The sequence below is a fragment of the Protomyctophum bolini genome (genome assembly GCF_963924005.1).
Source record: "Protomyctophum bolini genome assembly, chromosome: 1".
NCBI lineage: Eukaryota > Metazoa > Chordata > Actinopteri > Myctophiformes > Myctophidae > Protomyctophum > Protomyctophum bolini.
The window spans coordinates 53,484,253-53,507,920 of record NC_137862.1 but is presented as its reverse complement, the minus strand read 5'-3'; the positions used below and the strand labels follow the sequence as shown (position 1 = coordinate 53,507,920).

The 23,668-nt window shown below is 43.5% G+C and overlaps 1 protein-coding gene across 2 annotated transcripts in view; it reads right to left on the bottom strand.

Annotated features, from left to right (window-relative positions):
• bbox1 (butyrobetaine (gamma), 2-oxoglutarate dioxygenase (gamma-butyrobetaine hydroxylase) 1) overlaps positions 1–23,668 on the bottom strand; it is a 44,741-nt gene that overhangs the window by 7,435 nt on the left and 13,638 nt on the right. For both annotated transcript variants that reach the window (XM_080763637.1, XM_080763636.1), the window contains exons 5-6: positions 4,749–4,947; positions 1,173–1,278 (exon numbers count right to left, since the gene is read on the bottom strand). In XM_080763637.1, the coding sequence (XP_080619763.1) occupies positions 1,173–1,278; positions 4,749–4,947 (305 nt within the window). The remainder of the gene's footprint in view (positions 1–1,172; positions 1,279–4,748; positions 4,948–23,668) is intronic.

Genomic DNA, 23,668 nt, shown 5'->3' with positions numbered 1-23,668 from the left:
TGAGGCCCTGCTCATAGAACATTTCATGGTAGAGGTTCAATGCCTTGTCCAAGGGAACTTTAGCGGTCGTAATCTTAACGTGCCCGTCCGGGGATACGAACTAGCGACCTTCCGGTATCAAGACCGCTCCGCAAACCGTTCGGCCACCGCTGCCCCCCGGAGCACGGAAACAGCATGAGTCAGGGGTGAGCAACTTTGACCATAGAGAGGGCCACTATATTTCCACGCTCACTGCAGAGGGCCAAATTGCATAATGTTGTAGCAAAAATAGCCGATCTACAAGCTCAAAATGCGTCGCACTGCAACGCGTTTTGAGCTTGTAGAGCGGCTATTTTTTTTTTAACTTTATGAACTAAATACAAATGCATTGGACATAAGAAAAGACAATAACATTTTTTTAATACTATACTCATTAAGCTACTAATATAGACTGAAGTAATTAAAGGGGGTCATATTATGTTTGCATGTTTGGAATTGCAACAGCTGAAATCAATAATACATCAGCATTTCGAATATGAACCTTGAGGGCCGCATTAAGTGAAGGTACGGGGGGGCCGCATGTGGCCCCCGGGCCGCCAGTTGCCCACATTGCAGGCCCCGAGTCAAGCGGGGGGGCCTTTTTTATTAGTACGAGTGGCTGACAATGGCTTCCATTATATTATAGCATGCCAGCTTTTCAGGAATGCCGTTTCTATTAGCATGTCACATGGTAGGCGGCTTTCTGAACCGTCCACAGCAGCAGCCCTAATAATAATGGGCATTGGGTGAGGACCAATTATATGAAGTTGAAAATGGGTGACGGCGTCCTTTTTAAGTACAGTGAATGTACATTGTTAAGTGTCCACCACTATACACACAGTGTAAAAGCAAGACTTGCCAAGCCATATAGGGCTAGTAGGAGCCTATATGTCCCGTTTCCGTAGCGTGAGGCAACTCGACATACAAGTACACCCTCCTTGACATCGCAGGGACTTACCACCACTCAAACCCTTCATGATGCAGAGTGGCGAACAGGGAGTCTTTTGGTACGAGTCGGGAATTGAACCCCGACCTCCACAGTCTCAGGGTGTGAGACTGAGTGGGTAAAACGCACAGAGGTATATACTCACTAAATGTACTTTGTCACAGACATGTCCAGTCCAACCACTACTACACTGTGGTAATATACTCACTCCGGGCGGGTGGTGCAGCGCAGGGTAATCGGTATGCAGACTCAGCTCTCCGGACGTGTAAGCGACGTTGTTGGCCATGGGTTTGTCCTGGACCTGCCACGTGTGCCTGCAAAGGTGATTAATGCACTCCTTTAATCATCTCCGTTTAAAATCCATTTTGACCCGATTCTAAAAAAAAATGTCTTCTATACATCCTGACGGTTTTCTGAAAAAAGCTATGTTTCTGTGTGTCAGTCGTTCTTCGATTCTTTAAAAAAATACCAGACCTACAAGCTCGTAGCGCGCCACCGAGTGGCGCGCTACGAGCTTGTAGGTCTGGTATTTTTTCAATAGCTAAAGCATGACATAATGCCAACACCAAAAGGGGATCTCGCCCCAAAATGGGTTTTAATCGTCTATCTCCAGGAGAACAGTTTGCGTATAAGATCAGGCCCGCGAGGAGACAAAACGATGTCTCAGAGCAACTCCTTCCAATGTATAGCTGCTCATGGAGATGCAATATACAGGGTTCATTATGTACATGCATGATAAACCAATATAAAATCTCACGATTGAGACATTTTGTCAGGCCAATTCTTAACACACTCCCTACTTTTGGCGGAGTACTCCGCCATAAGGAATGTATAATAACCTTCCGCTTTTGGCGGAATTCTCCGCCAGATAAGCTTTATTATTGATATCAAACCATTTTTCAAACTATTTTTTCATTGTTATTTTGGCTCGGCCTTTCCTTCTTTAGCGATCCCAGACTGGGTTGCGCAACAGCAGCCCCGTCCACCTCACATTATAGGCTGACTAAAAAGCTGAATAACTCCTAATCTACGGAGCTCTCCGTGGTTTGGATAATTAGCGCGATGTTCAGAGGTCTTTGCTGATTATTCCGGTGGTCTAGATGGAAACATTGACGCTTTCTAGAGCAAGGGTGGCTATATTTTAGCATCGTTAGCATTGACGCTATTTATTTAGCATAAGATGGACGCCCACAACATCCGTTTCAGTGCTGTGTGTGCAACCTCTAAATCGCCTGACCCACAGCCCGTGGTTGGCTTTGCTGCCCCCCCCCCCCTAGGTTGGCAGAGGAAGTGTAGCGCCCAGGATTACATTAGATAATTGACACTGGGTTGAAAAAAATGGGTTACAAAATTGTGGGATAAAACATTTAAATAAAAAAAGAGAGAGAGATGAGAGTCTGCAGCCAAATACATATCATTTTCGTGGTCCATGGCATGAAAACGTTCGGTAACTACTGATTTACGCAAAACACAAGTTTTTCAGGATTTAGAAGACATTTTACAGAATCGGATCTTAATGGGTTAAGAGGGCCATCGCTTAAGCTGTGTCTCTCTCTCTCTGTATCTCTCTCAGCTTCCATTATTATGAGCTCACATACTGGCAGTGGAAAGCGAAGGCTTCTCATTGTAATCCTCTGCTGTGATGTGATGTGATTGAGTGAACTACCTAATTCCTTCTGTTAAGAGACGGAATGCTCTTGGACCGAACTGTCAGCCCCCACATGTCTCTGTCCTGGTCTGGAGTAACATTTACTCAAGTTATTGAGTGCTGTGTAGTATAGTCTATTTTTCAATGCTTTATAATTCGACTTTTACTCAAGTGTTTTTTGCATTTTGGTTTTTCACTCCCATTTTTGGGTCTGTTTTTTTTATTTCTCCTATGGTTGGGAACCCCTTTTGGTGTTAGCATTAAGTTATGCTTTAGCTATTGAAAAATAGCAGACCTACAAGCTCGTAGCGCGCCACTCGGTCTGCTATTTTTGAAAAATCGAAGGACCACTGACATATAGAAACATAGCTTTTTCAGAAAACTGTCAGGATGTAAAAGACATTTTTAGAATCTGATCTCTGGTCAAAATGGGTTAAGTATGTCGTCTCTGTCGGGTGGAAATCCCATTTGTCCAAAACTGTTACTTTTCAGGATTCAAATTCAAAAACAGCAAAAGTATGTACAGCAAATAATGCCTTTCCATGTTGTGGTACTTTTACAAGAATACTGGACAACTCACCCCGGGGCTTGCCCGTTATTCCTCCCGGAATTTTCACCAGTGTGAGGGGGATAACTTTGTAATATGCTATTGGCTGTTTGTATTCTTTTTGGAAAAATATAAAAAGATACTCCTGTGGAAAGGCTATATTATTTTACTTATATTGACCCTATAAACACTTTAGTATTATTTAGTATATGTAAGGTTTTGCCCATTCAATTGGTTCGTCAGATAATCCCCACATATCCTACAACAACTTCTGTGAACAGACTTCACTGTAGTAGCTTTTCATAAATTATATACAGCTGTCTGCTGTCATGAAAGTTTATAGTTAGAGAAATTCAAAGTCCAGCCGTCTGCTGTCCAGCCTCTCCCACCCCTCACTGGGGAAAAGTCTGGGAGGAAAACAGAAACGGGGTGAGTTGTCTTGTTACCCTTTTACAATAGCACTTCAGAGTAGCCTTACTTCCCCCACTGCTCTCAACGCTGCCTCCTGCTGTGATAAAACAGCGTAGCACTAGCAGACAGTCTGAGGTCAATGAATCATAGATCTAATCCGCAGATATATATCCCAATATGTACAGTAGGCAACTGTATAGTTATAGTTATATGGTTAATAATAAAAAAAGGGCAAGTTCAACACTAGAGCAGCAGTAGAGAAGACGACGGCTTTGATTCAATCGTCACAAAAAAATAAGAAGAAGAAAAAGAAAGAAAATCTGGCTGCTTGGAATCCGTGGAAAACGTCGTAAATTATGTATTTTCTTCTTCCCACTTAACCCATTCTGACCTGAGATCAGATTCATACGAGGTTTCCACTGGACACACACATGTCTGATTAACCCATTCTGACCTGAGATCAGATTCTAAAAATGTCAGTCGTTCTTCGATTTTTCAAAAATAGCAGACCTACAAGCTCGTAGCGCGCCACTCGGTGGCGCGCTATGAGCTTGTAGATCTGCTATTTTTCAATAGCTAAAGCATGACATGATGCCGACACCAAAACGGGTGCCCGGTCAGAATGGGTTAACATTTACAGAGTCACTCTGGGGTCTTTAAACTCTGGTTAAAATGTGAGCGTTGGAAAGAACCGAGGGCCTGTTGATTTATACTAGCCCATTTAGACCACGAGGGCGATTCTACAAATGCCTTCCAAAACCTGACAGTTTTCTGAAAAACCCTATATGTTTCTATGTCGGTCGTTCTCAAAACATTTTCATGTCAAGGACCTCCAAAATATATATCTAATTGGCCGCCGACCCCCATCTGAAAATATGTAGTTTCTAGAAGCAAAGACTTGAGTCAAAAAAGTTCACTCTGAAAGAATATATGTGAAGATTTGCGCCACATTTTCACGATTTTTCAAAAAATAGCAGACCTGAATGCCGCGCTACGAGCTCAATTAGTGAGCACCTGTATCCACCCTGCAATCAGCAAAGCACACTTTAGAGTTTATTGTCAAGCCTATAGTTTTCTGCTCATTCTGTACTAGAGACCACAGCAGTGTGGTGTGCGTCTGGGTTCCAGGCCTAAAATAGGTTAAAAGGGCAATAACGTCACGCCGTCTCGTCTCTCACCCGTAGAAGGTCAGCCTCAGGTAGCCGATCCTCTGGCTCAGCCGGGCCACCTGGCCCCGCTCCAGGGGGGCTCCCCGGAGGTGGACTATGCCCACCCGGCGCAGGGCCAGCAGCCAGGCCAGGGCCGCCCCGTCGTCTTCCAGGACCTCGTGGAAGTCGGCGGTGGGCATGCGCAGCTCGGAGTCCCAGTGCACGCGCCCTGCGTTGGTGGTGAAAGGAAGAGAAAAGGAGACGTCAGGTTTCATGCAAATGAACCAATTAGTAATTCTCAGCACCTGAGCTGTATTGTTTTGGAGCTCTTTAAGAGTAAGTTCTTTGTCTGTGAAAACCATAGCACTGACGAAGGTCTGGGGACCGAAATGTTTGCTTTTTAATTGCACCATGAGCACAGAGCACCATAAGAACATGATAAAATAAAATAAAATATATTTTTCTAAGTCTCAGTCTAAGGAGTTTTACTTATTTTTCTATACGGTGAGCGAGTCTTTTCCTGTCAAAGTTTCCCTTATGTTTTTGAGAAGAAAGGCGCAACAGTTTTCTCAGTGCTTCAATGATAGGAGAACACATTGTTGCCATATTGTTGCCATCGTCGGGCAGAAATCTCTTCCCATTCTGACCTGAGATCAGATTCTAAAAAATGTCTTCCACATCCTGACAGTTTTCTGAAAAAGCTATGTTTCTGTGTCAGTCGTTCTTCGATTTTTCAAAAAAATAGCAGACCTATACAAGCTCGTAGCGCGCCACTCGGTGTAAGTAAGAATACATTTTATTTATAAAGCACCTTTCTTAACAAGGTTACAAAGTGCTGTACAATGAACACAGTAAAATCAATCATCAAAATCAAAATTAACAGTACATCAAGCAAATAAGAACAACATAATCAAGGTCAAGTAACATCAGGAAAATGTTTCCGACATAAAAACGTTTTCAACAAACTCTTAAAAATATTGACAGACTCAGCGTTTTTTTTAAAGTGCAAGGCAGGGCGTTCCATAAAGTAGGTGCAACTATACTGCAAAGGCACAGTCACCCATTGTCTTTCGCTTATAGTCCCAGGAACCGGTGGCGCGCTATGAGCTTGTAGATCTGCTATTTCTCAATAGCTAAAGCATAACGTAATGCTAACACCAAAAGGGCTTCCCGGCCCAAAATGGGTTAACTCCAAATTCTAACTTAACTTAATATTTATTCATACATGAAGACGGATACAGAGACGATATGCAAATGATAGGAAAACGTGTTCATTCCAAATGCATTCATGAAATCCCCCCCGATGTGCAGAACAACACACACACACACACACACACACACACACACACACACACACACACACACGGCAGGTGGTTGGCATACCAAAGTTAATTATGTCTGTACAAGTTCTCATCGCTATAAACTACAGCATTATGTGAATGCTATTTTGTTTTGTTACCTAAACATAGATATTATAGGTGTGCTTCTTTACCTCTTCAAAAGCATAATTAATATTCTCACAATGCGCCGCACCATCTCTCTCTCTCTCTCTCTCTCTCTCTCTCTCTCTCTCTCTCTCTCTCTCTCTCTCTCTCTCTCTCTCTCTCTCTCATGTAAGATTATCTTTTAAGCACAGAGCACTTTTACAGGCCAGGAGAGGGTTCTTATGCAGCAATAACTGCAGTTCATGCATTTTATAGTATGTATGTATAGGCCCAAAATACTTTCCCCCGCAAACTCCACCCTGTTAGAATGAGAAAATGTCCACATTATGGCAGGGCATAGCGCCTAAGTGAATACAATGTGAACGCGTGTATATCGAGCCAAACTAAACATGCCCATTACATTTACCGCTCCTAATTCCTAACGGCGTCCATCTCAATTCATATAATAACGTTTTAAACGCTTAAACCGTTTCGAGCCATTTAAAGTGCACGAGGAAATAAAACACATTTAATCGGTATAGAATGAAACCTTTGCCAAAACCTGCAGGAAAAGAAAGACCAGTACTTGAGAAAAATCACGAGTTTATAAGGGTGTACAAAATTGACGTTTTTCAATGTCTGACAGACAGACAGACAGACAGACAGACAGACAGACAGACAGACAGACAGACAGACAGACAGACAGACAGACAGACAGACATCGGTGGAAAAATCCTCCCCCAGCTGTGTTGCCAGCTGGCTCCAGTATTTTTTCCATGAAGTCTCTCTCTCTCTCTCTCTCTCTCTCTGTCTCTCTCACTCTCTCTCTCTCTCTCTCTCTCTCTCTCGTCCGGTGTGTCCCACAGAAGCAGCTGCTGAGCTCATTTTGAGGGAGGAGCCTCATGAGAGAAGCACTAGTGTGGTCGTGGAGGAGGTTGTAAACGACCTGCTGTGTGATGTTTGTCTCTCTTTCCTCTACCCCGAGTTCTTATTTGAACAGCCATACCAATTTGTTTGTGTTTCTTTCTACGGGGGTTGGTTAACAAGAGGAGCGCTTGAAGGCTGCAGGCAGGAGACAGAGAGAGAGAGAGAGAGAGAGAGAGAGAGACGGACGGACGGACGGACGGACGGGAGAAGCATGCTGAACTTCCTGACATGACATCATCCTCATCTAAACAAGTGCCGTAACCACTCGAACCCTATAGGGTCTCTATTCTGGGGCCAACATTCGCCAAATGGTTTAAAGCAATGGTTTTCAAACCAGTGGTCCAGGGGAGCACCAGTGGTCCTTGAGGGGGTTCCAATAAGGGGTCCTCCGCTAGATAATTGAGAATTGGTAACCAAAATGGACCCTTTTTTAGATATTTGAAGCCCACCACACACCGGCTGCGTCCGCCGCCGCCTGGCGCGCCGATAGAACACAGTTCTATTTTCCAGGCGGCGCCGCGCGGCAACGCGCCGCGCCGCAGACGGTCGCAGACGGTGTGCGATGGGCTTAACTCTTGAGAGTGTAAAATTAAACCAAATGGTTTCATTGTCTGTCTCACGAAAAAAAATCTACCGCTCTGTCAAGAAAGCTTGAAAATGTGACTATACGCATATTATGGTAGATTATGCAATATATAACATCTGCAATTCATTCGACTCTAAAGGCGTAAACATTAGTCTGAAACACACTCATTCTGCAAAGAAATATCCGATCAACAAGCTCACACAATGCTCCCGGTATTTGGTGAATACTAGAGGCCCTGTGGGACACCGGACAAGTGTTATATATAGGATTTTAAAGTGTTTTTCTTTTTTAGAATCCTTCCTGCGGTCAAGTCCACACACACACACACACACAACAACAAGTCTCTGCCGGGAGACAGATTATAGGCCTACAGGTGAAAGGTCAAAGTGTCAAGGGACCGCCTCCTTGTTCCTCAACTTGTCAGCGCGAGGTGGAAAACATTTAGGAGGCAGTAAAACATGATGGCCGCCCGCCCCCTCCTCCTCCTCGTAAGGTGACAAAGAAAGACTAAGGCCCTATAAAGGATGGGGAAGTGGGTCGAAGGGCAAACCGTTTAAATGCTGCGCACGTGAAACTGGAGCTGGTAAGTTTCAGCCCCAGGACTATAGGATGTCCTCTATATAGGACAGTATGGTTCCCAAAGTGGGATCCGGGGACCCTCACAGGGGTACCTGAGGAGGGTGTTTCCACCAGGGGGGACCCAGCTAAATGATAATTTGGAACCAAATAACTACCAAACTAATGGAACCTTATGGGTCTGTAACTCAGAGAGTGTACAATGGTTCCATTTGTACACTCTCAGAGTTAAATTAGCATTTTATTTTACAATATATATATATCGGGGATCCCAGAGATAGAAATGCCATTAAATTGGGGGTCCGTAGAGACTAATAATGCTTGTCAAACTGGAGGGTCCTTGAAATGAAACCGGTTGAGAATCTCTGCTGGAGCCGTATAAATCTTCTCTTATGGCATATCTTTTCAAATGGGTGTCCGCGGGGCTAATTAGTGTCAATTTGGGGGTATTATTTGGGGGCATATGAGTTTTACACCTGACAGAGACGATGTTTAAAGTAGGGCTAAAGTAGTTACATGGTGCCATATTTCCGCGACATCAAATGCAGTCACATTGTGGTCTCCAACAACGTAATGTAAAGGACCTCATCGCGTATACTTCCCATTCGACCATCTAATTGTATTTGTAAAAGCCTGTAAAGTGACGTTGATCACACGAGGGTCGAATGAAACCTAGTTTTCCATGAAATTGTTCCTCTCACGCCGAGTCACATCCAGCTCAATCACGATTCTGTTGCATTCTCTATCCAGTCCAACTGCTCTTGAGACCAAGCGAAAAAGACAAAAAAAAAAAAGAACTATCCAATTTCCAACAAGCTGATTGCCAAGCAGCAGGCAAGACATCTCTAGACCACGACCAGACATGGACTGATCATGGAATGAAAAAGCCTTGATTGCTGATTATTGCCCTTAACCTCATGTGCAAGCCCTATATAGTCTCATCTAGCCAGACAATCAGAATTCCTACTGAAAAGGTCTGGGTGACATGTTAAAAAAAAAAAGAAATGCATTCTCATTGGGGAAAAACATCTCGTCTTATACTCGGCACAATACAGTAATACAGCATCGCAATCATTTTACCCAATTTTCTATCCATTTATACGTTGGCTATTAAAAAATAGCAGATGTACAAGCTTACACGAAGCGACCCGAAAATGTTTGGAAAAGTGTGCATAATTTCTTTCTTTTTTAAACACAAAACTTCTCAGGGTTTCTGGCACAAAAAACTTTCAGATGGGGGTCTGTGGCCAAATACATATATAAGTTTAGGGGGGTCCTTGACACATTTAGAGTTTGAGAACCATGAAACACAGTATATATAATTTATGTGATTGTGACAGTATTAGACACTTTTTTGGCAGTTTGAAATTGTGACCACTTGCTGGGGACAGGCTAAATACAGGCATTTTTGAGCACAGAGCCTGCTTTTAACTAATTCAGATGGAATATGAAAAAAAATACAATTAAATTAATGTCATAAGAATACACAACTGCATGTATTACATGCTTAAGTGCTTTTATTTGTATGAATTAATTTATTTTTAACATAAATAAGGTTTAGTGCTCTTTCTTAGCAGCTATAAGAGAATAACTTAGTCGGGACAGAAACGACAAGGACAGCATGTCAGACGATGGGACTGGAAGCAGACGCGCTCTTCAGAGGGCTGACGGGCGGTGAGAGGAAGCAGAGAGCAGAGAGCTGGGTGGTAGAGTTCAGATGGAACAGTGCCCAGCCAGAAAGCTCTGGTCGTATTGGCATGTAAATGTTCAACACTCTCTTCCCTCTCTCTCTCTCCCTCCCCCTCCCTCTCTCTACCAAATGCAAACTCACATAATTTCATGGAAAGGCTTGTGCCTTGCTGCAGAGATACGTCTGTTTGTATGTCTGTCTGTCTGTCTGTCTGTCTTGCACAGTTTCCAGCTGGGGTCGACCGACGGACCGACCCCCGGATACAATGACACACACTGTGTGTTCGCCCTAGTAGAGGCCCGAGCTAGCCTATATAGTGCACATGTGTTTGGCCTATAGTAGTGGTGCACATGTGTTCACGTACAATATAGTCCCACCGAGACTGTCAGGGCTTATGCTCTCTTCATTATAACGTAACAATACTGCAGGGGTTTGTCTGGGGGAGGAAAGACATGTGCTTGTAGTAGTACTGCATGTGCTTGTACAGTAGACGAGATAGTATCGTGCAATATCGTGTCTCTGTCGGGGAAGGAGAGCTCATATTATGTCCAAAACGGTTACGTTTCAGGATTCTAAATTCAAAAGTATACAGATCGACATGCTCGACATGAACGTGGCTTTGGATACTTTTCTGTGACGCTGTACAGTGTGATCAAGTATAGCAGGGCCGGATTAACACCTCTGAGGGCCCCTGGGGCCACTGAAGCTCGAAGGGCCCCCCCTTCACGCGCGGCGCGCAACATTTTTTGCTGTTTTGGAGTCGTTTTGTGGCAGTTTTATGCCGTTATATTGGCCTATTTCCGGTCGCCTACCCCCCCTCCCCCCCCCCAGAGTGACAGCCAATCTAGTGCATTGTTGCTGCTTTACACACAATTGCACTTTTCAGCTGCCCTTCTCACCAACAATAAAACACTAATCTTTACTCACTTTTTAGTGGCCCCAGCTGGTGCCCAAGGGGCAAGGGCCCCTGGGCATGTGCCCAAAGTGCCCATAATTATGGTAGATCCGGCCCTGTCAAGTATAGGACATAAAATAAAAATAAAAACGTTGGAATATGGAGATAGGCGGTTTCTGAGCCCGCCAGCGACGACGTACTGTATGCTTGTAGAGACATCTTTAATAGGTCTGACAAGATAGTATTGTGCACACATATATATAATAATCCCGTGCCAGTTTCCCCTCGGTTGGGTTTCTGGGCCCCGCGCCGGCCGGTCGGCCGCAGTGCGCTTTTCCAGACGAGGTAACCTGAAGCCAGAGGGGCTCCTATCCTGCATGGGCCTCTGGCAGGGCAAGCCATGAGGCAGGCTGGCTCTTCCTCCTCCTCTGGGCTCTATTCAGCCTCCACAGAGCCAGGGGAGCTTCTTTTTTTACAGATATTTCGTTTTGGAAAAATGTGTTGTGTTATATCCCAAAGAAGTGCTTCATTTGAGTTAGTTATGTTTTTATCACTCACAGGGGCTTGGCTTTGTGCTCTGGCTGTGTTGGATCTATACACAGAGAGAGAGAGCTTTTAAATCCACAGTGACCTTTTCAGAGAGGAACGACTATTCGAAAGCTAGCTCGAGGAAAATAATTGAAAAATAGCAGATCTACAAGCTCATAGCACGCCACCGAGTGGCGCGCTACGAGCTTGTATAGGTCTGCTATTTTTGAAAAAACGTAAAAATGTGCCTCAAATCTTTGAATAGATATTATTACAGAGTGAACATTTTACAGAGATTTCGTTTTGGAAAATGTGTTGTGTTATCCCAAAGTGCTTCATTTGAGTTAGTTATGTTTTTATTATCACAGGGGCTTGGCTTTGTGCTCTGGCTGCGTTGGATCTACACACAGAGAGAGAGAGCTTTTAAATCCACGGTGACCTTTTCAGAGAGGAACGACTATTTGAAAGCTTAGCTCGAGGAAGAAATTGAAAAATAGCAGATGTACAAGCTCATAGCGCGCCACTGAGAGGCGCGCTACGAGCTTGTATAGGTCTGCTATTTTTGAAAAATCGTAAAAATGTGCCTCAAATCTTTGAATAGATATTATTACAGAGTGAACATTTTACAGAGATTTAGTTTTGGAAAAATGTGTTGTGTTATCCCAAAGTGCTTCATTTGAGTTAGTTATGTTTTTATCACAGGGGCTTGGCTTTGTGCTCTGGCTGTGTTGGATCTATACACAGAGAGAGAGCTTTTAAATCCACAGAGACCTTTTCAGAACGACTATTCGAAAGCTTAGCTCGAGGGCGCCACGTTCACCTTTCTGGAGTCCGTGTCAAAAGCTAACAAAGCATGGAAATATCAACGATATGGTCTACTACATTAAGCATTCAGGCTCCCCAGTGAAGTTGTTTAAGAAGTGCTAATACTTCATGCACAAGCACACAAGCATACACACACACACACACACACACACACAGGCACCAAAAATGGCTGATCTACAAGCTCACAACGCGTCGCAGCGTTGTGGACATTACTGTAGATCTTCCATTTAAAAGGGAGTATTTTTATATTGTGGTTTTGCTGCGTTTACTTTTACGTAAATCTGAGTATACTTCTTCCACACTGGTTGCTACATAGTTCACAGTATGACCTTTTCTCATTACTTCAGAAGTTCAGATGCAGTATCGTTACTGTGTGGGACTCACTTTATCACCAAGTAATCATGGCATAATTACCACTATAGAGTCGCTAAGTAAAATGGTAAATGGCGCATTTATATAGCGCCTTTATCCAAGGCGCTTTACGTATAGATTGTGCATTACATTCACCCATTCACACACACATTCATACACCGATGGCAGCGGAAACCATGCAAGGCACTATAGCCAGCACATCAGGAGCAATTTGGGGTTCAGTGTCTTGCTCAAGGACACTTCGTCGACACTAACTCTGGGGGAGCCCACAGGGTTCGAACAGGCAACCTTGCGGTTATACCATCCAGCCACTCTCTACCCCTGAGCCACCGCCGCCCAATTAAGTAGAATTGTATAGTCAATTGATAATTAGCATACGACGTCCATGATTGTTTCTACCGGTATTCTAATTGCTCCTCATTAAAAGGGCACCATGTTTCACTTATAAAAGGAGATAAGTGATTAGCTTGTTTTGTTACTTATTTAAAGCTCTACATTGCTAACGGGAGTACCAGGAGTCTCCCCGTCTCTCCAGCTCTACAAACGTTCGCTCTGAAAGAATATATGTTCAAAGATCTGCGCCATATTTTCACGATTTTTCAAAAATAGCAGACCTACAAGCTCATAGCGCGGCACCGTGTGCCGCGCTGTGAGATTGTAGATCTGCTATTTTTCAATAGCTAAAGTGTAACGTAATGCTTAAAACACAAAAAGGGGTTCCCGTTCAGAATGATTTAAACCCTGCACACAGAGCAGAGAGTGAAGCGCCATACGTTGAATTATTAATCAATCATTTGACAACTGTGCATGGCCTGATCATCAGAAGGTCACCCATCTATGTGTCATTGCTCGAGCAGGAGACTTTAACCCCTAATAACACGTTGTTACACGCAAAGCCATCTGCTGGGTGCATGTACAAAAAGTCATAAATTCCCACCTCCGGATGATGCAATATGATGCCATTTTTATTACACTATATGCATTTCCTTATACTTGGGCTACTGTAAATCACTCTGGATTAAGAGCGCCTGCTGAATAATGCCTACATCATTGTACAAAGACGTGAAATTATAGACACCACGTTTGCATTTGTGTAGCTCATCTGGTTCAAACTCGGGCGCCCAAGCGTGATCATTAGTGCATGCCATGCCGTGGGCAATGTGATGCTTTAAAGACTGATGTTAGTGTGAAAATATCCTTATGGCCCTGGACTTTGCTGAGATACTGTCCATATAGACGATTGTGATAATTCAAGCTAATTAGTAATTAGCTTTAATTGTCACAATCCATTTGTACACTCTCGGGGCTAACTTGGCCCTTTTACAGTATAGAGAATGTCATATATCATGTTGTTCATCTGTTGGGTAAACATTAAGCAGAGTCTCGGATTATTAACCTGGCATTTATCAAGACCCTGCAGGGGACAATTAAAAACCATCAACAGTCCCTTTTTCATAGATACATGGTCATATTTTAAACAGGTTTTTAGATCATACTAAAATGTGACTCTGTATTTGAGATATAATCATTATATTGCCATATATTGGCAGAATATGTTAATATTATTAACATATTATGCCAATATATGGCAAGTATATGCAGAATATAGCTTATATGCTGCATTATATTATGCCATATTCAGGTTAATATATGTGCATATATATATGGATAAAAAGGAAATACATGTCTATACAGCTTATGCAATTTATATTTCCGTGTGGGGGGGTTTCAAGTGGACTGTGCTTGAAATTAAAAGGTATGAGAATCACTGCAATCTAATAGACTCCATGGGTTTTCAACAGGTGGTCCGTGGACCACTGGTGGTCCGTGGAGGTATTGCATGTGGTCCCTGACCATGCATTTATAGTAATGTAGGACTCGTTGATTTGTTTTAAATGTTCTTTCCACTAGTTGAGAAACCGTGAACTGAATGACCTGGTGACCTATCCATCCATGTAGTCATTTTACTGACAAGTTGGAGTTCAAAGAAATTCAACAGAAAATGGGAAGTTAGAATCTCAAGAAGGGGGAAGTGCACCGGATTGTCTGGTTGAGTCATTATTATTAGGACATTTCACCAGTAGTATAGTCAACGGTTGAGAAAGTGTTAACTTACAAAAGCACTAATCTTAGCCCATATATCCCCACCCAACACAATAGTGGTCCCCAGGTTGATTCTAAGTCAGGGTGGTGGTCCCTCCCTCGTTCACAATCAGTTGAAAACCCCTGTAATAGACGAGAAAAAACCTAATAATTAAAAATACAAGATATACACACCATCGCCAACAGATGGACTCATTCTGAATTCAGCGAGGCCCTATACTACAACACAGTGTATGGAGTCACTGAGGACAGAAGGTGTTGTTGAGTGTGTTGGGGTGTGTGTGTGTGTGTGTGTGTGTGTGTGTGTGTGTGTGTGTGTGTGTGTGTGTGTGTGTGTGCGTGCGTGCGTGCGTGCGTGCGTGCGTGCGTGCGTGCGTGCGTGCGTGCGTGCGTGCGTGCGTGCGTGTGTGTGTGTGTGTGCGTGTGAGTGTGCGTGTGCGTGTGTGTGCAGTGATGGACGAGGGCTGTGGGAAGCGGAGAGAGATTCTTTCCAATGATACAACACCCCAGCTATGTTTGTTTCCACTTTGTTTCCAGCAGTGTTTTCTATGATGTGACGCATCATTACATCTGAAACAGCCACGGGAGCATTATCCCCGCCGCTGTCCCCTTGGAAAACCTTGTATGTCCGAATGATTCTACAAATGCTTTTATAAATCCTGACAGTTTTCCGAAAAATCCTGTGTTTCTATGTTGTTCTCAAACATTTTCATGTCAAGGACCCTCGAGTATAACTTTGGCTCTGAAAGAATATATATATTCAAAGATTTGCGCCACATTTTCACGATTTTTCAAAAAATAGCAGACCTATACAAGCTCATATGAGCTTGTAGATCTGCTATTTTTCAATGGCTAAAGTATAACGATGCTTAAAACACCAAAAGGGGGTTCCCGCCCCAAAATGGGTTAATTTAAAAAAGACCATATAATAACCCATTAAGACCCAAGGCCGATTCTACAAAATGTATTTTTCTGAAGAACGTACGGTATGTTATTGCTACTGTATATCAGTGGTGCTCAAACCTTTCCATGTCAAGGACCCGCATCTAAAAAACATTTTTGTTCCAGGAACCTCCATAATTAACTTTTATTTTCCTGAAAAGTAAATAATTCGGACAGCAGAGAAATATGAAATAGGACATTCATTTATGAAAAAAAACTAAAAAAACACACAAACAGAAACATGTAGATGCATGCATTGGTTTCTGTTCCGACCAGCCAACTACGCTAGGCTAAACTACAAAGACTACAAAAGAATGGTTACATTTAGACCAGATGATGAGAAAGGAAATACAATCATGGAACACTGGAATGAATGCTGCATGGTTGCATGAGTTGGAAACATCATTATAGTGTGATGGGGGCAGCGGTGGCCGAACGGTTTGCGGAGCGGTCTTGATATCGGAAAGGTCGCTAGTTTGTATATCCCCGGACCGGCACATTAAAATTACCACCACTGTTGAACCCCCTACCATGAAATGTTCTATGAGCAGGGCCTGGCTGTAAACAAGTTCTTGAGCTTAGTCCAGTTACCCTGGGTAAACATAGTAACTTTCTTTCTTTCTGATAGTCGAGTATAGTAACACAGCAGCCATAAAGAAATGGAAGGCTAAAGTCTAACTCGGATCCCTCTGGTTAAAAGACTCAGTGGTTTATTTACTTTTAAAAAAAGGATAGAAATACGTTAAAAAGCTAAATAATAAATAAAGTATAGTTAAATAAAGAAAATACTAGACTATAGAAAAAAGAAATACAAAGTGTCTTTTGTCCTTTAACCCATTTTGGGCGGGAACCCATTTTAGCGTCTGCTATTTTTTTTAAATCGAAGAGCGACGACTGACGTAGAAGACATTTTTTTAGAATCTGATCTCAGGTCAGAATGGAAAACGGTCAGGATGTAGAAGGACATTTTTTTTTAATCTGATCTCAGGTCAGAATGGGATAAAGGGCGGGCCCTATAGCTGGCAGGAAGGGCCATGGGGTCAGTGCAATAAGCAGGGGGCTTTGTCCAAGAGCGCCCACGGCAACGTTCTGAGCTATATCTCTGGGGGGCACAAGTGGAGGTTTATGGCCTATAGGGGGCACTATAGAGGAAGGGCCATGGTATAAGGGTCATTCTATTGGGATCACAAAGACGGACAGACAGATGGACCAGCTGTGGACGGTATAACAATAACAAAGTACAATATATAACATTTTCAATACGGCATTGAGCAATGACTCCAATATTGACTCCAGTACTTTTTAAAGGTATATTCAGTGATTTCACTTCATTCAAATATCACTTCTTTTTTTTTTGAGTGGTGCAACCACTCCTACAACCAGCAATGTCCGTGTCTACCTATATGTGGCCATGAGCATGAGTATATGACTTATTAGTACCAGTAGGGGGCGCCAGAAACAGAGAGAGCTGCTAATATGAGAGAGAGAGAGAGAGAGAGAGAGGTGGGGGGGGGGGGGGGTTAACCCTTAGAGTATATGAATAGAGACGGCACCCGGAGGAAACCTTGAGGTCGAAATGGACAGAGTGGCCGAATTTGGTATTGCAGCGCTGGGGCCAAACTCATGGACGCACTGGTCCGTTGACTATATCATTGCGCAACGTTCATGACGACACGTGAACACTGTTCCATACGTGAACGTGTGCAATGATAGTCAACGGACCAGCGCGTTCATGAGTTTGGGTCCAATCCATCCCAGAAGAATGCACTCTGTTCCTATACCCGGAAAGGAGGAGTGAAATCGCCTCATGCGCTTTTGAGCAACTTAATGCAAGTGGATGGGAGTAGAAATCCGGTGCAGTCTCTATTCATATATATAGGACTCTAAAGGTCAACCCTCCCCACATTTCTTTAAAAAATAGCGGATGCACAAGCTTGCAACAAAGCACAAAGTGACTGTGAGCTTTTTTCTTTTTTAATGGCTGATAAGACAGACATGGCCATCCAGAATGATTTGCAGTTAAAAGCCTCTCTGAAACATTTTAATGGTGTGTCTTCTTTGATGGAAGTTCGTAGAAGGAGAATCATTGAAGCCAAAGGATGGCAAAGACATCTTTTAATCTTTTTTTTTTTAATACAGCGTTGGCATCAAAGTGAGTCAGTCTGCTGTGAGAGAATAGATAATGGAGGAGAAAAACGGCACGTCAGCTATAAACCCGCCGTCTAGCTCATCACTTTAAAGACTTTCTGTATTTGACATTTAAACGTCGGTAAAAAATCAACATCCTTATCAACCAATTAAACCCTGTGTACTTAATTGACTCGGGGAGCACCTGCGGGGGCTTTATCCTAGACCACGCACGCACACGCACACACGCGCACGCACGCACGCACACACCAAATCACTTCCTGTGATACTAAGATACGGTTGTGCCGTTTGTGAAACAAGCTTGTAAATATATCTGGAAATAAAAACCCTTACTTGTATTGTAAATTAGCCAAGAGAGACCCTACAATACGAGTGTGCCGTTTGTGTGTAGAACCACTGGAACGATTAAATGCACTTTCTTGCCTTGACCCCCTCCCCCCCCCCCCCCCCAACAAGATGGGAGCTATATGCACAAAACACAAATTGCACCCACTTTTGTACTTGCAAAACTGTGATGTGACAATACAGACGATTGTCGTCGATATGCTATTTCGGCTGAATGTTTGCCTATTTTTCCACTGCCATGACTATAAAGATCCATCCTGTTCAGTTGGCTCTTTATTCCTCGTCCAACCCGGCCCCACATTTTGTTTTCTCTTTTAACTTATAGTCGTTACTCTGTTTATTTTGGCAGTGCCGTTTCTCTGCCATGTTTTATTGGAGACTGCATTTCTTTGTTATGCCTGTTGTGTTTTGTCCTTCATCTGTCATGTTCCTAGGGGGCCAATACTGTATATCACACAGTTATAGAATCGGACCAGATAAGTGATGATTACATGATGTGACACAATACATACTGTACATACTGTACGTGGTCGGTGATGTATTCGTGAGCCATAAGTCAGCATCTTTACACATCATCATGGTAGATGATGAGTTCAAAGTACACACGCCAACAAGACACCCCACACGCGCACGCACACGCGCACGCACACACGCACACACACACACACACACACACACACACACACACACACACACACACACACACACACACACACACACACACACACACACTCAGCACTGCAGAGACCTCGACACAAACTACAATGTTCCCATTGATAAAAATTACGAGTTGAATGGTACAGAAAGACATCTAAGTATAGCTGGGTCTCAACGTCACGTCCGGGGACCCACCAGGGGTCCAAATTGACCCTGAGAAAGTGCACAAATGAACCCTTACAGAGGTCGTTTTGGACACTCTTGAGTTCAGATCAGGTCTTTGATATTACATACACACAAACTCGCACGCAAAAGCAAAGCAAAGTCACCATGTTTACCCAGGGTAACTGGACTAAGCTCGAGAACTTCTTTACAGCCATGGGCCCTGCTCAATTCATAGAACATTTCATGGTAGGGGACGGGGTCCAATGCCTTGCTCAAGGGCACTTCAGCGGTGGTCATTTTAACGCGCCGGTCCGGGGATACGAACTATAGCGACCTTCTGATATCAAGACCGCTCCGCAAACCGTTCGGCCACCGCTGCCCACCGCACACACACACGCACGCACACGCGCACACACACACACGCACACAGTCACACGCGCATGCACACGCACACACACACACACACACACACAGTCACAGTCACAGTCACACAGACGTCTTGTTTGTTTAACAAGGCCAACAGACTGACAACACGTAAATGTGCAAGTAATGGAGTAACTGTAGACATTGGCGTTTGTGTTGTTTGCTCAAAGTGTTTGTTAAGTGGTGGTGGAGAGAGAGTGATGTCTGGCTGGTAAACCTTTCACGGGACACAGGATGGTTTACCAGCTGGGTATTGGCAGTGGTGGAAAGTAACTAAGTACTTTTACTTAGGTACTGTACTCAAGTACAATTTTGAGGTATTTGTACTTTGCTTGAGTATTTCCAATTTCCAGTACTTTTACTTATAGTCCACTACATCTCAGAGCCAGAATTTGTACTTTTACGTCACTACAATTATTTGAAAACGTTATAGTTACTACTAGTTACATTGGCGATTTTGCATACAACATTGATCCATGCTAGATGTAAGCAAGATGTCACATGGTTTGATACAACATTTTGGACTACAAGCTGTTGTACGGCTTTCGGCTGTGTTTCGACTGCCCCCCACCCCCTCATACAACAAAAATGTTGTGTCAAACCATGTGACTCCCATTGGAAATGCATTGGGGCAAGATGTATCACACCCTTTGTATACAACAAGCATACATCAGTCTGTTGTAAAGGTGTGAGTGAGGCCAATGGAACCAATATACTAAAAAGTGAACTAGAAGTTGCACAGAAACACACACAAAGCAAGCTTGGTTTGCAATATCGTTTTAAGAATTTGATGACTCTAAAACAGCTACCTGATTGAATGAAAACCTGCGGACCTAACCTCCAAGACCCAGTCACAAATTCTAACTACTAAACTTTGATCCATTTCCAGATTCTTATTTCCATTTCCTGAAAGGTATATATATACACACAAGGTTTCCACGTGACAGCCACTATACAGTGCTATATCTGAAAACTAGATTGTATTGGGAACGGACGCTCTGTTATAAATCATTGGTGCAATCTATACTAAGCAGCAGACAGCTGCGGCTCAAAAACGAGAGAGTTTACATTTCATTTCCTCGTGGCACATGGCTGGGGCGTGCAGTGTCATGACTCACGAGAGCTCAAATACCTATATTTCCTCGGCCTCGAGGAAACAAAACAAACTCCAGGCGACACGGAGCTTTGTGTTGGCGCCCGCGCAGGTATTTTCCTCACATCATTCCCAGCAATAATCACTATTCCATATGTCTGTCTGTCTGTCTGTCTGTCGCTCGCTGGAGGGATGTTACATAAGATACAGGTATGCTGCATTTGTGCTCTGTCGTACGGCGGTGTACGCCATAAATAGCAGACGTACACGCATGCAAGCGTGTAGCTTTGCGACGCGTCATGAGCTTGTACATCTGCTGTTTTTGACGCGCGGTATTGTCGCGTGGGGAAGTATAAAATCATGGATATACACACAGACGCTGGCTTCCCTGAATGTAGTCTATCTCTTAAGCTTTTCCACATGCGCTTTCTTCAGACCGTGCACAGTGCTACGGATTAATAGACCACTATAGAATTGTTAGAGAACCCGAGCGGTTAATGGGCAATGAAACCCTTACTTGACCTGTTTTCCAGGTCAGGTTAACCCATTCTGACCTGAGATCAGATTCATACGAGGTTTCCACTGGGACACACACACACTGGTCTGATGAACCCATTCTGACCTGAGATCAGATTTAAAAAATGTCAGTCGTTCTTTGATTTTTCAAAAATAGCAGACCTATACAAGCTCGCTATGAGCTTGTAGATCTGCTATTTTTCAATAGCTAAAGCATAACATGAACACCAAAATGGGTTCCCGTTCAGAATGGGTTAAAACCTACAGCACAAGACTGACCTTACACCATAATAATAATAATAATAATAATAATATTTCAAATGTACAGTACCCAAGGCGCTTTACATGCGGGGGGGGGGGAGAAGAAAACAACGAAAGAAAATCTACGTTATTAGGAAAAAACACCAAGAAAATGCAAAGACTATGGAATAAAAACAGAGCAGTGGTGTGTGTAGTTATAGCTGGGGAAAGTCATATTGAAGTGGGTTTTTGAAGGTCTGGAGCGTGCAACGGGCGGGCTCCTCTGAGAGTATTGGGGGAGTGCATTCCACAGGTTTTGGGGCGCAGCACAAGAAAAAAAGCCCCAGAATCGTCGCCCCAGCTATAGGACTCAATAATGGAATAAATGAATAATATTGCTAGTGGCATTAAGATTCATCAATTCCCAGTTCAATTCCCATTCCTATACATTAATGCTCAACCAAACTTTGCTGTATATGTTGTTGGTGCAGAATGCATGCGGGAAAATATACTGTACTGGAGATAATATGAGATTATATAGTTGCTGTCGGGCAGAAAATAATAAAGTAGCAGATCCGCAAGCTCCGTTTTGAGCTTGTGGGTCTGCTGCTTTTGAATTGTAATACTGAAAACGTGAAAAGTAAAAGTTTTGGACATTTGAGGTTTCCACCCGACAGAGACGATATGTGACCACATTTGACTGAGGGACTGCCATTGGATTTTTTTTTATTTTCATGTCATAATATTATGAAAGCAGGGAATCATAGCTTCAAATTGACATATTGGTTGTGCAGTTTGACCCACCGGTTTTGGAGATATGGCTCATATAGAGTAATGTCTTGCAGAAAACAGCGAGTTGAGAAAACAGGCTTGAAAGGTTCACTTCTGTGGACTCTATAACATTACACCTAGCTACATGTTTAAGCATTTATTTCATATGTACGATTTCAGCTCCGACACTTATTTCAGACATGCCCTAGTATGTGAAGAGTCTGCCTGTGTGCCATTAACTCATTTTGAAAAGCTGGTGAAAAAGCTGGAATTTGCGCAATGGCAGGCTCTCAAGTCAAATCTGGTCACATATACTAAAGAGATTAACAGGATTTGGGCCCAATCCCAGCTACAACAACCAAGATGCTGACAAAAACACATCAGAGATCGCATGATCTGTAGTGCTGAACTGCACAATCTGTATATCAAAACCAAAACGGTTTTACATTAAACGTCTTCCTGAGCTCAGCTGTTCTGTTCGTATATATGTTACGTCAGCGCTGGCTTCTGGAGACCGGCTGCTGTGCAGTCGGAACAAAATAAAGGGGAAGAAGGAAAACTTTCCCACAGTCAGTGACTGCAGGAAAACCAAATAACGTGTCTGAGTAATAAGGCCTTGGTTTATACTCCAAAAAATATTATAAAGCTATTATATATACTGTTGCATAAGGAGAAGAGACTGGAGCAGCACGGACATTTAGAGCCTTTTATTAGGTGCTAAGTATACAAAAACGATCGTCATTTTTGTATACTTAGCACCTAATAAAAGGCTCTAAAATCTAAATGTCCGTGCTGCTCCAGTCTCCTATGCAACTCATGTCCATGTACCTGTGAAGAAATTAATGCCCTATACTTGATATTTTTGTTATTGATCGAATACTTCATTAGTCCGAAGTTTCCATTTTGGTTCATACTACAGCGTCACAGAATCCAAAGTGACTGTGAATATTTGCCATATGGCAAACATTGGAGCAGGAGACGAGGTAAGTGTGGATGTGTGAAACATCCTACTATACAGTAAATGCGCCTGCGTGTGTGTACGGTTGAAATGCACGTAACTCGAGGACCGTTTGCCCCACCGACTTCACATTTGACACGCGCGTTCCGCACCCCCACAGGGAGTGCAGTGCCCGGTATAGAGTCGGTCGGACGGACGCACGGTTCTCCAGAACCACCACAAAAAGGCTCTGCTCAGGCTCTGCCAGTGAGCCTAATCAGCCCCTCACCTGTGCAATTCCCAGCCTCTGCCTCAGCCAATTGATTGCCATGGCAACCCCACACCTGCAAATTGATTACTAAACCACTACACTTCACATTCGACACACGCATTCCACACCCCCACAGGGAGTGCAGTGCCCGGTATGGAGTCGGTCGGCGACGGAGCGGGCGGTAGAGTTTCTGCTATCTGCGCGCTGGTTGTGGTGGGTGGGCCGGTCTGGGCCAAATTCACGCGAAAATGCCCGGGCCGAATTTTTGTCCCATAGTCCAGTCCTGGCCACCCCCGTTCCCCCATAGCGTAGTGCGTGTGTGGATGGAAAGCATATAGCGTCAAACATGACAAGGCATGGAGGACAAAGCAGGGGATATAGTGGAGGCAGCTGGTCTGTCTCCTGGTGAATGGCATGGACAGGGCTATCATTTATAGCCTCCTGAGTCCTGAGGCACCAGGTGCTCTCTAATTAAATGAGCCATTAGTCTGGCCGGCCGCAACCCTTCTCAGCTAT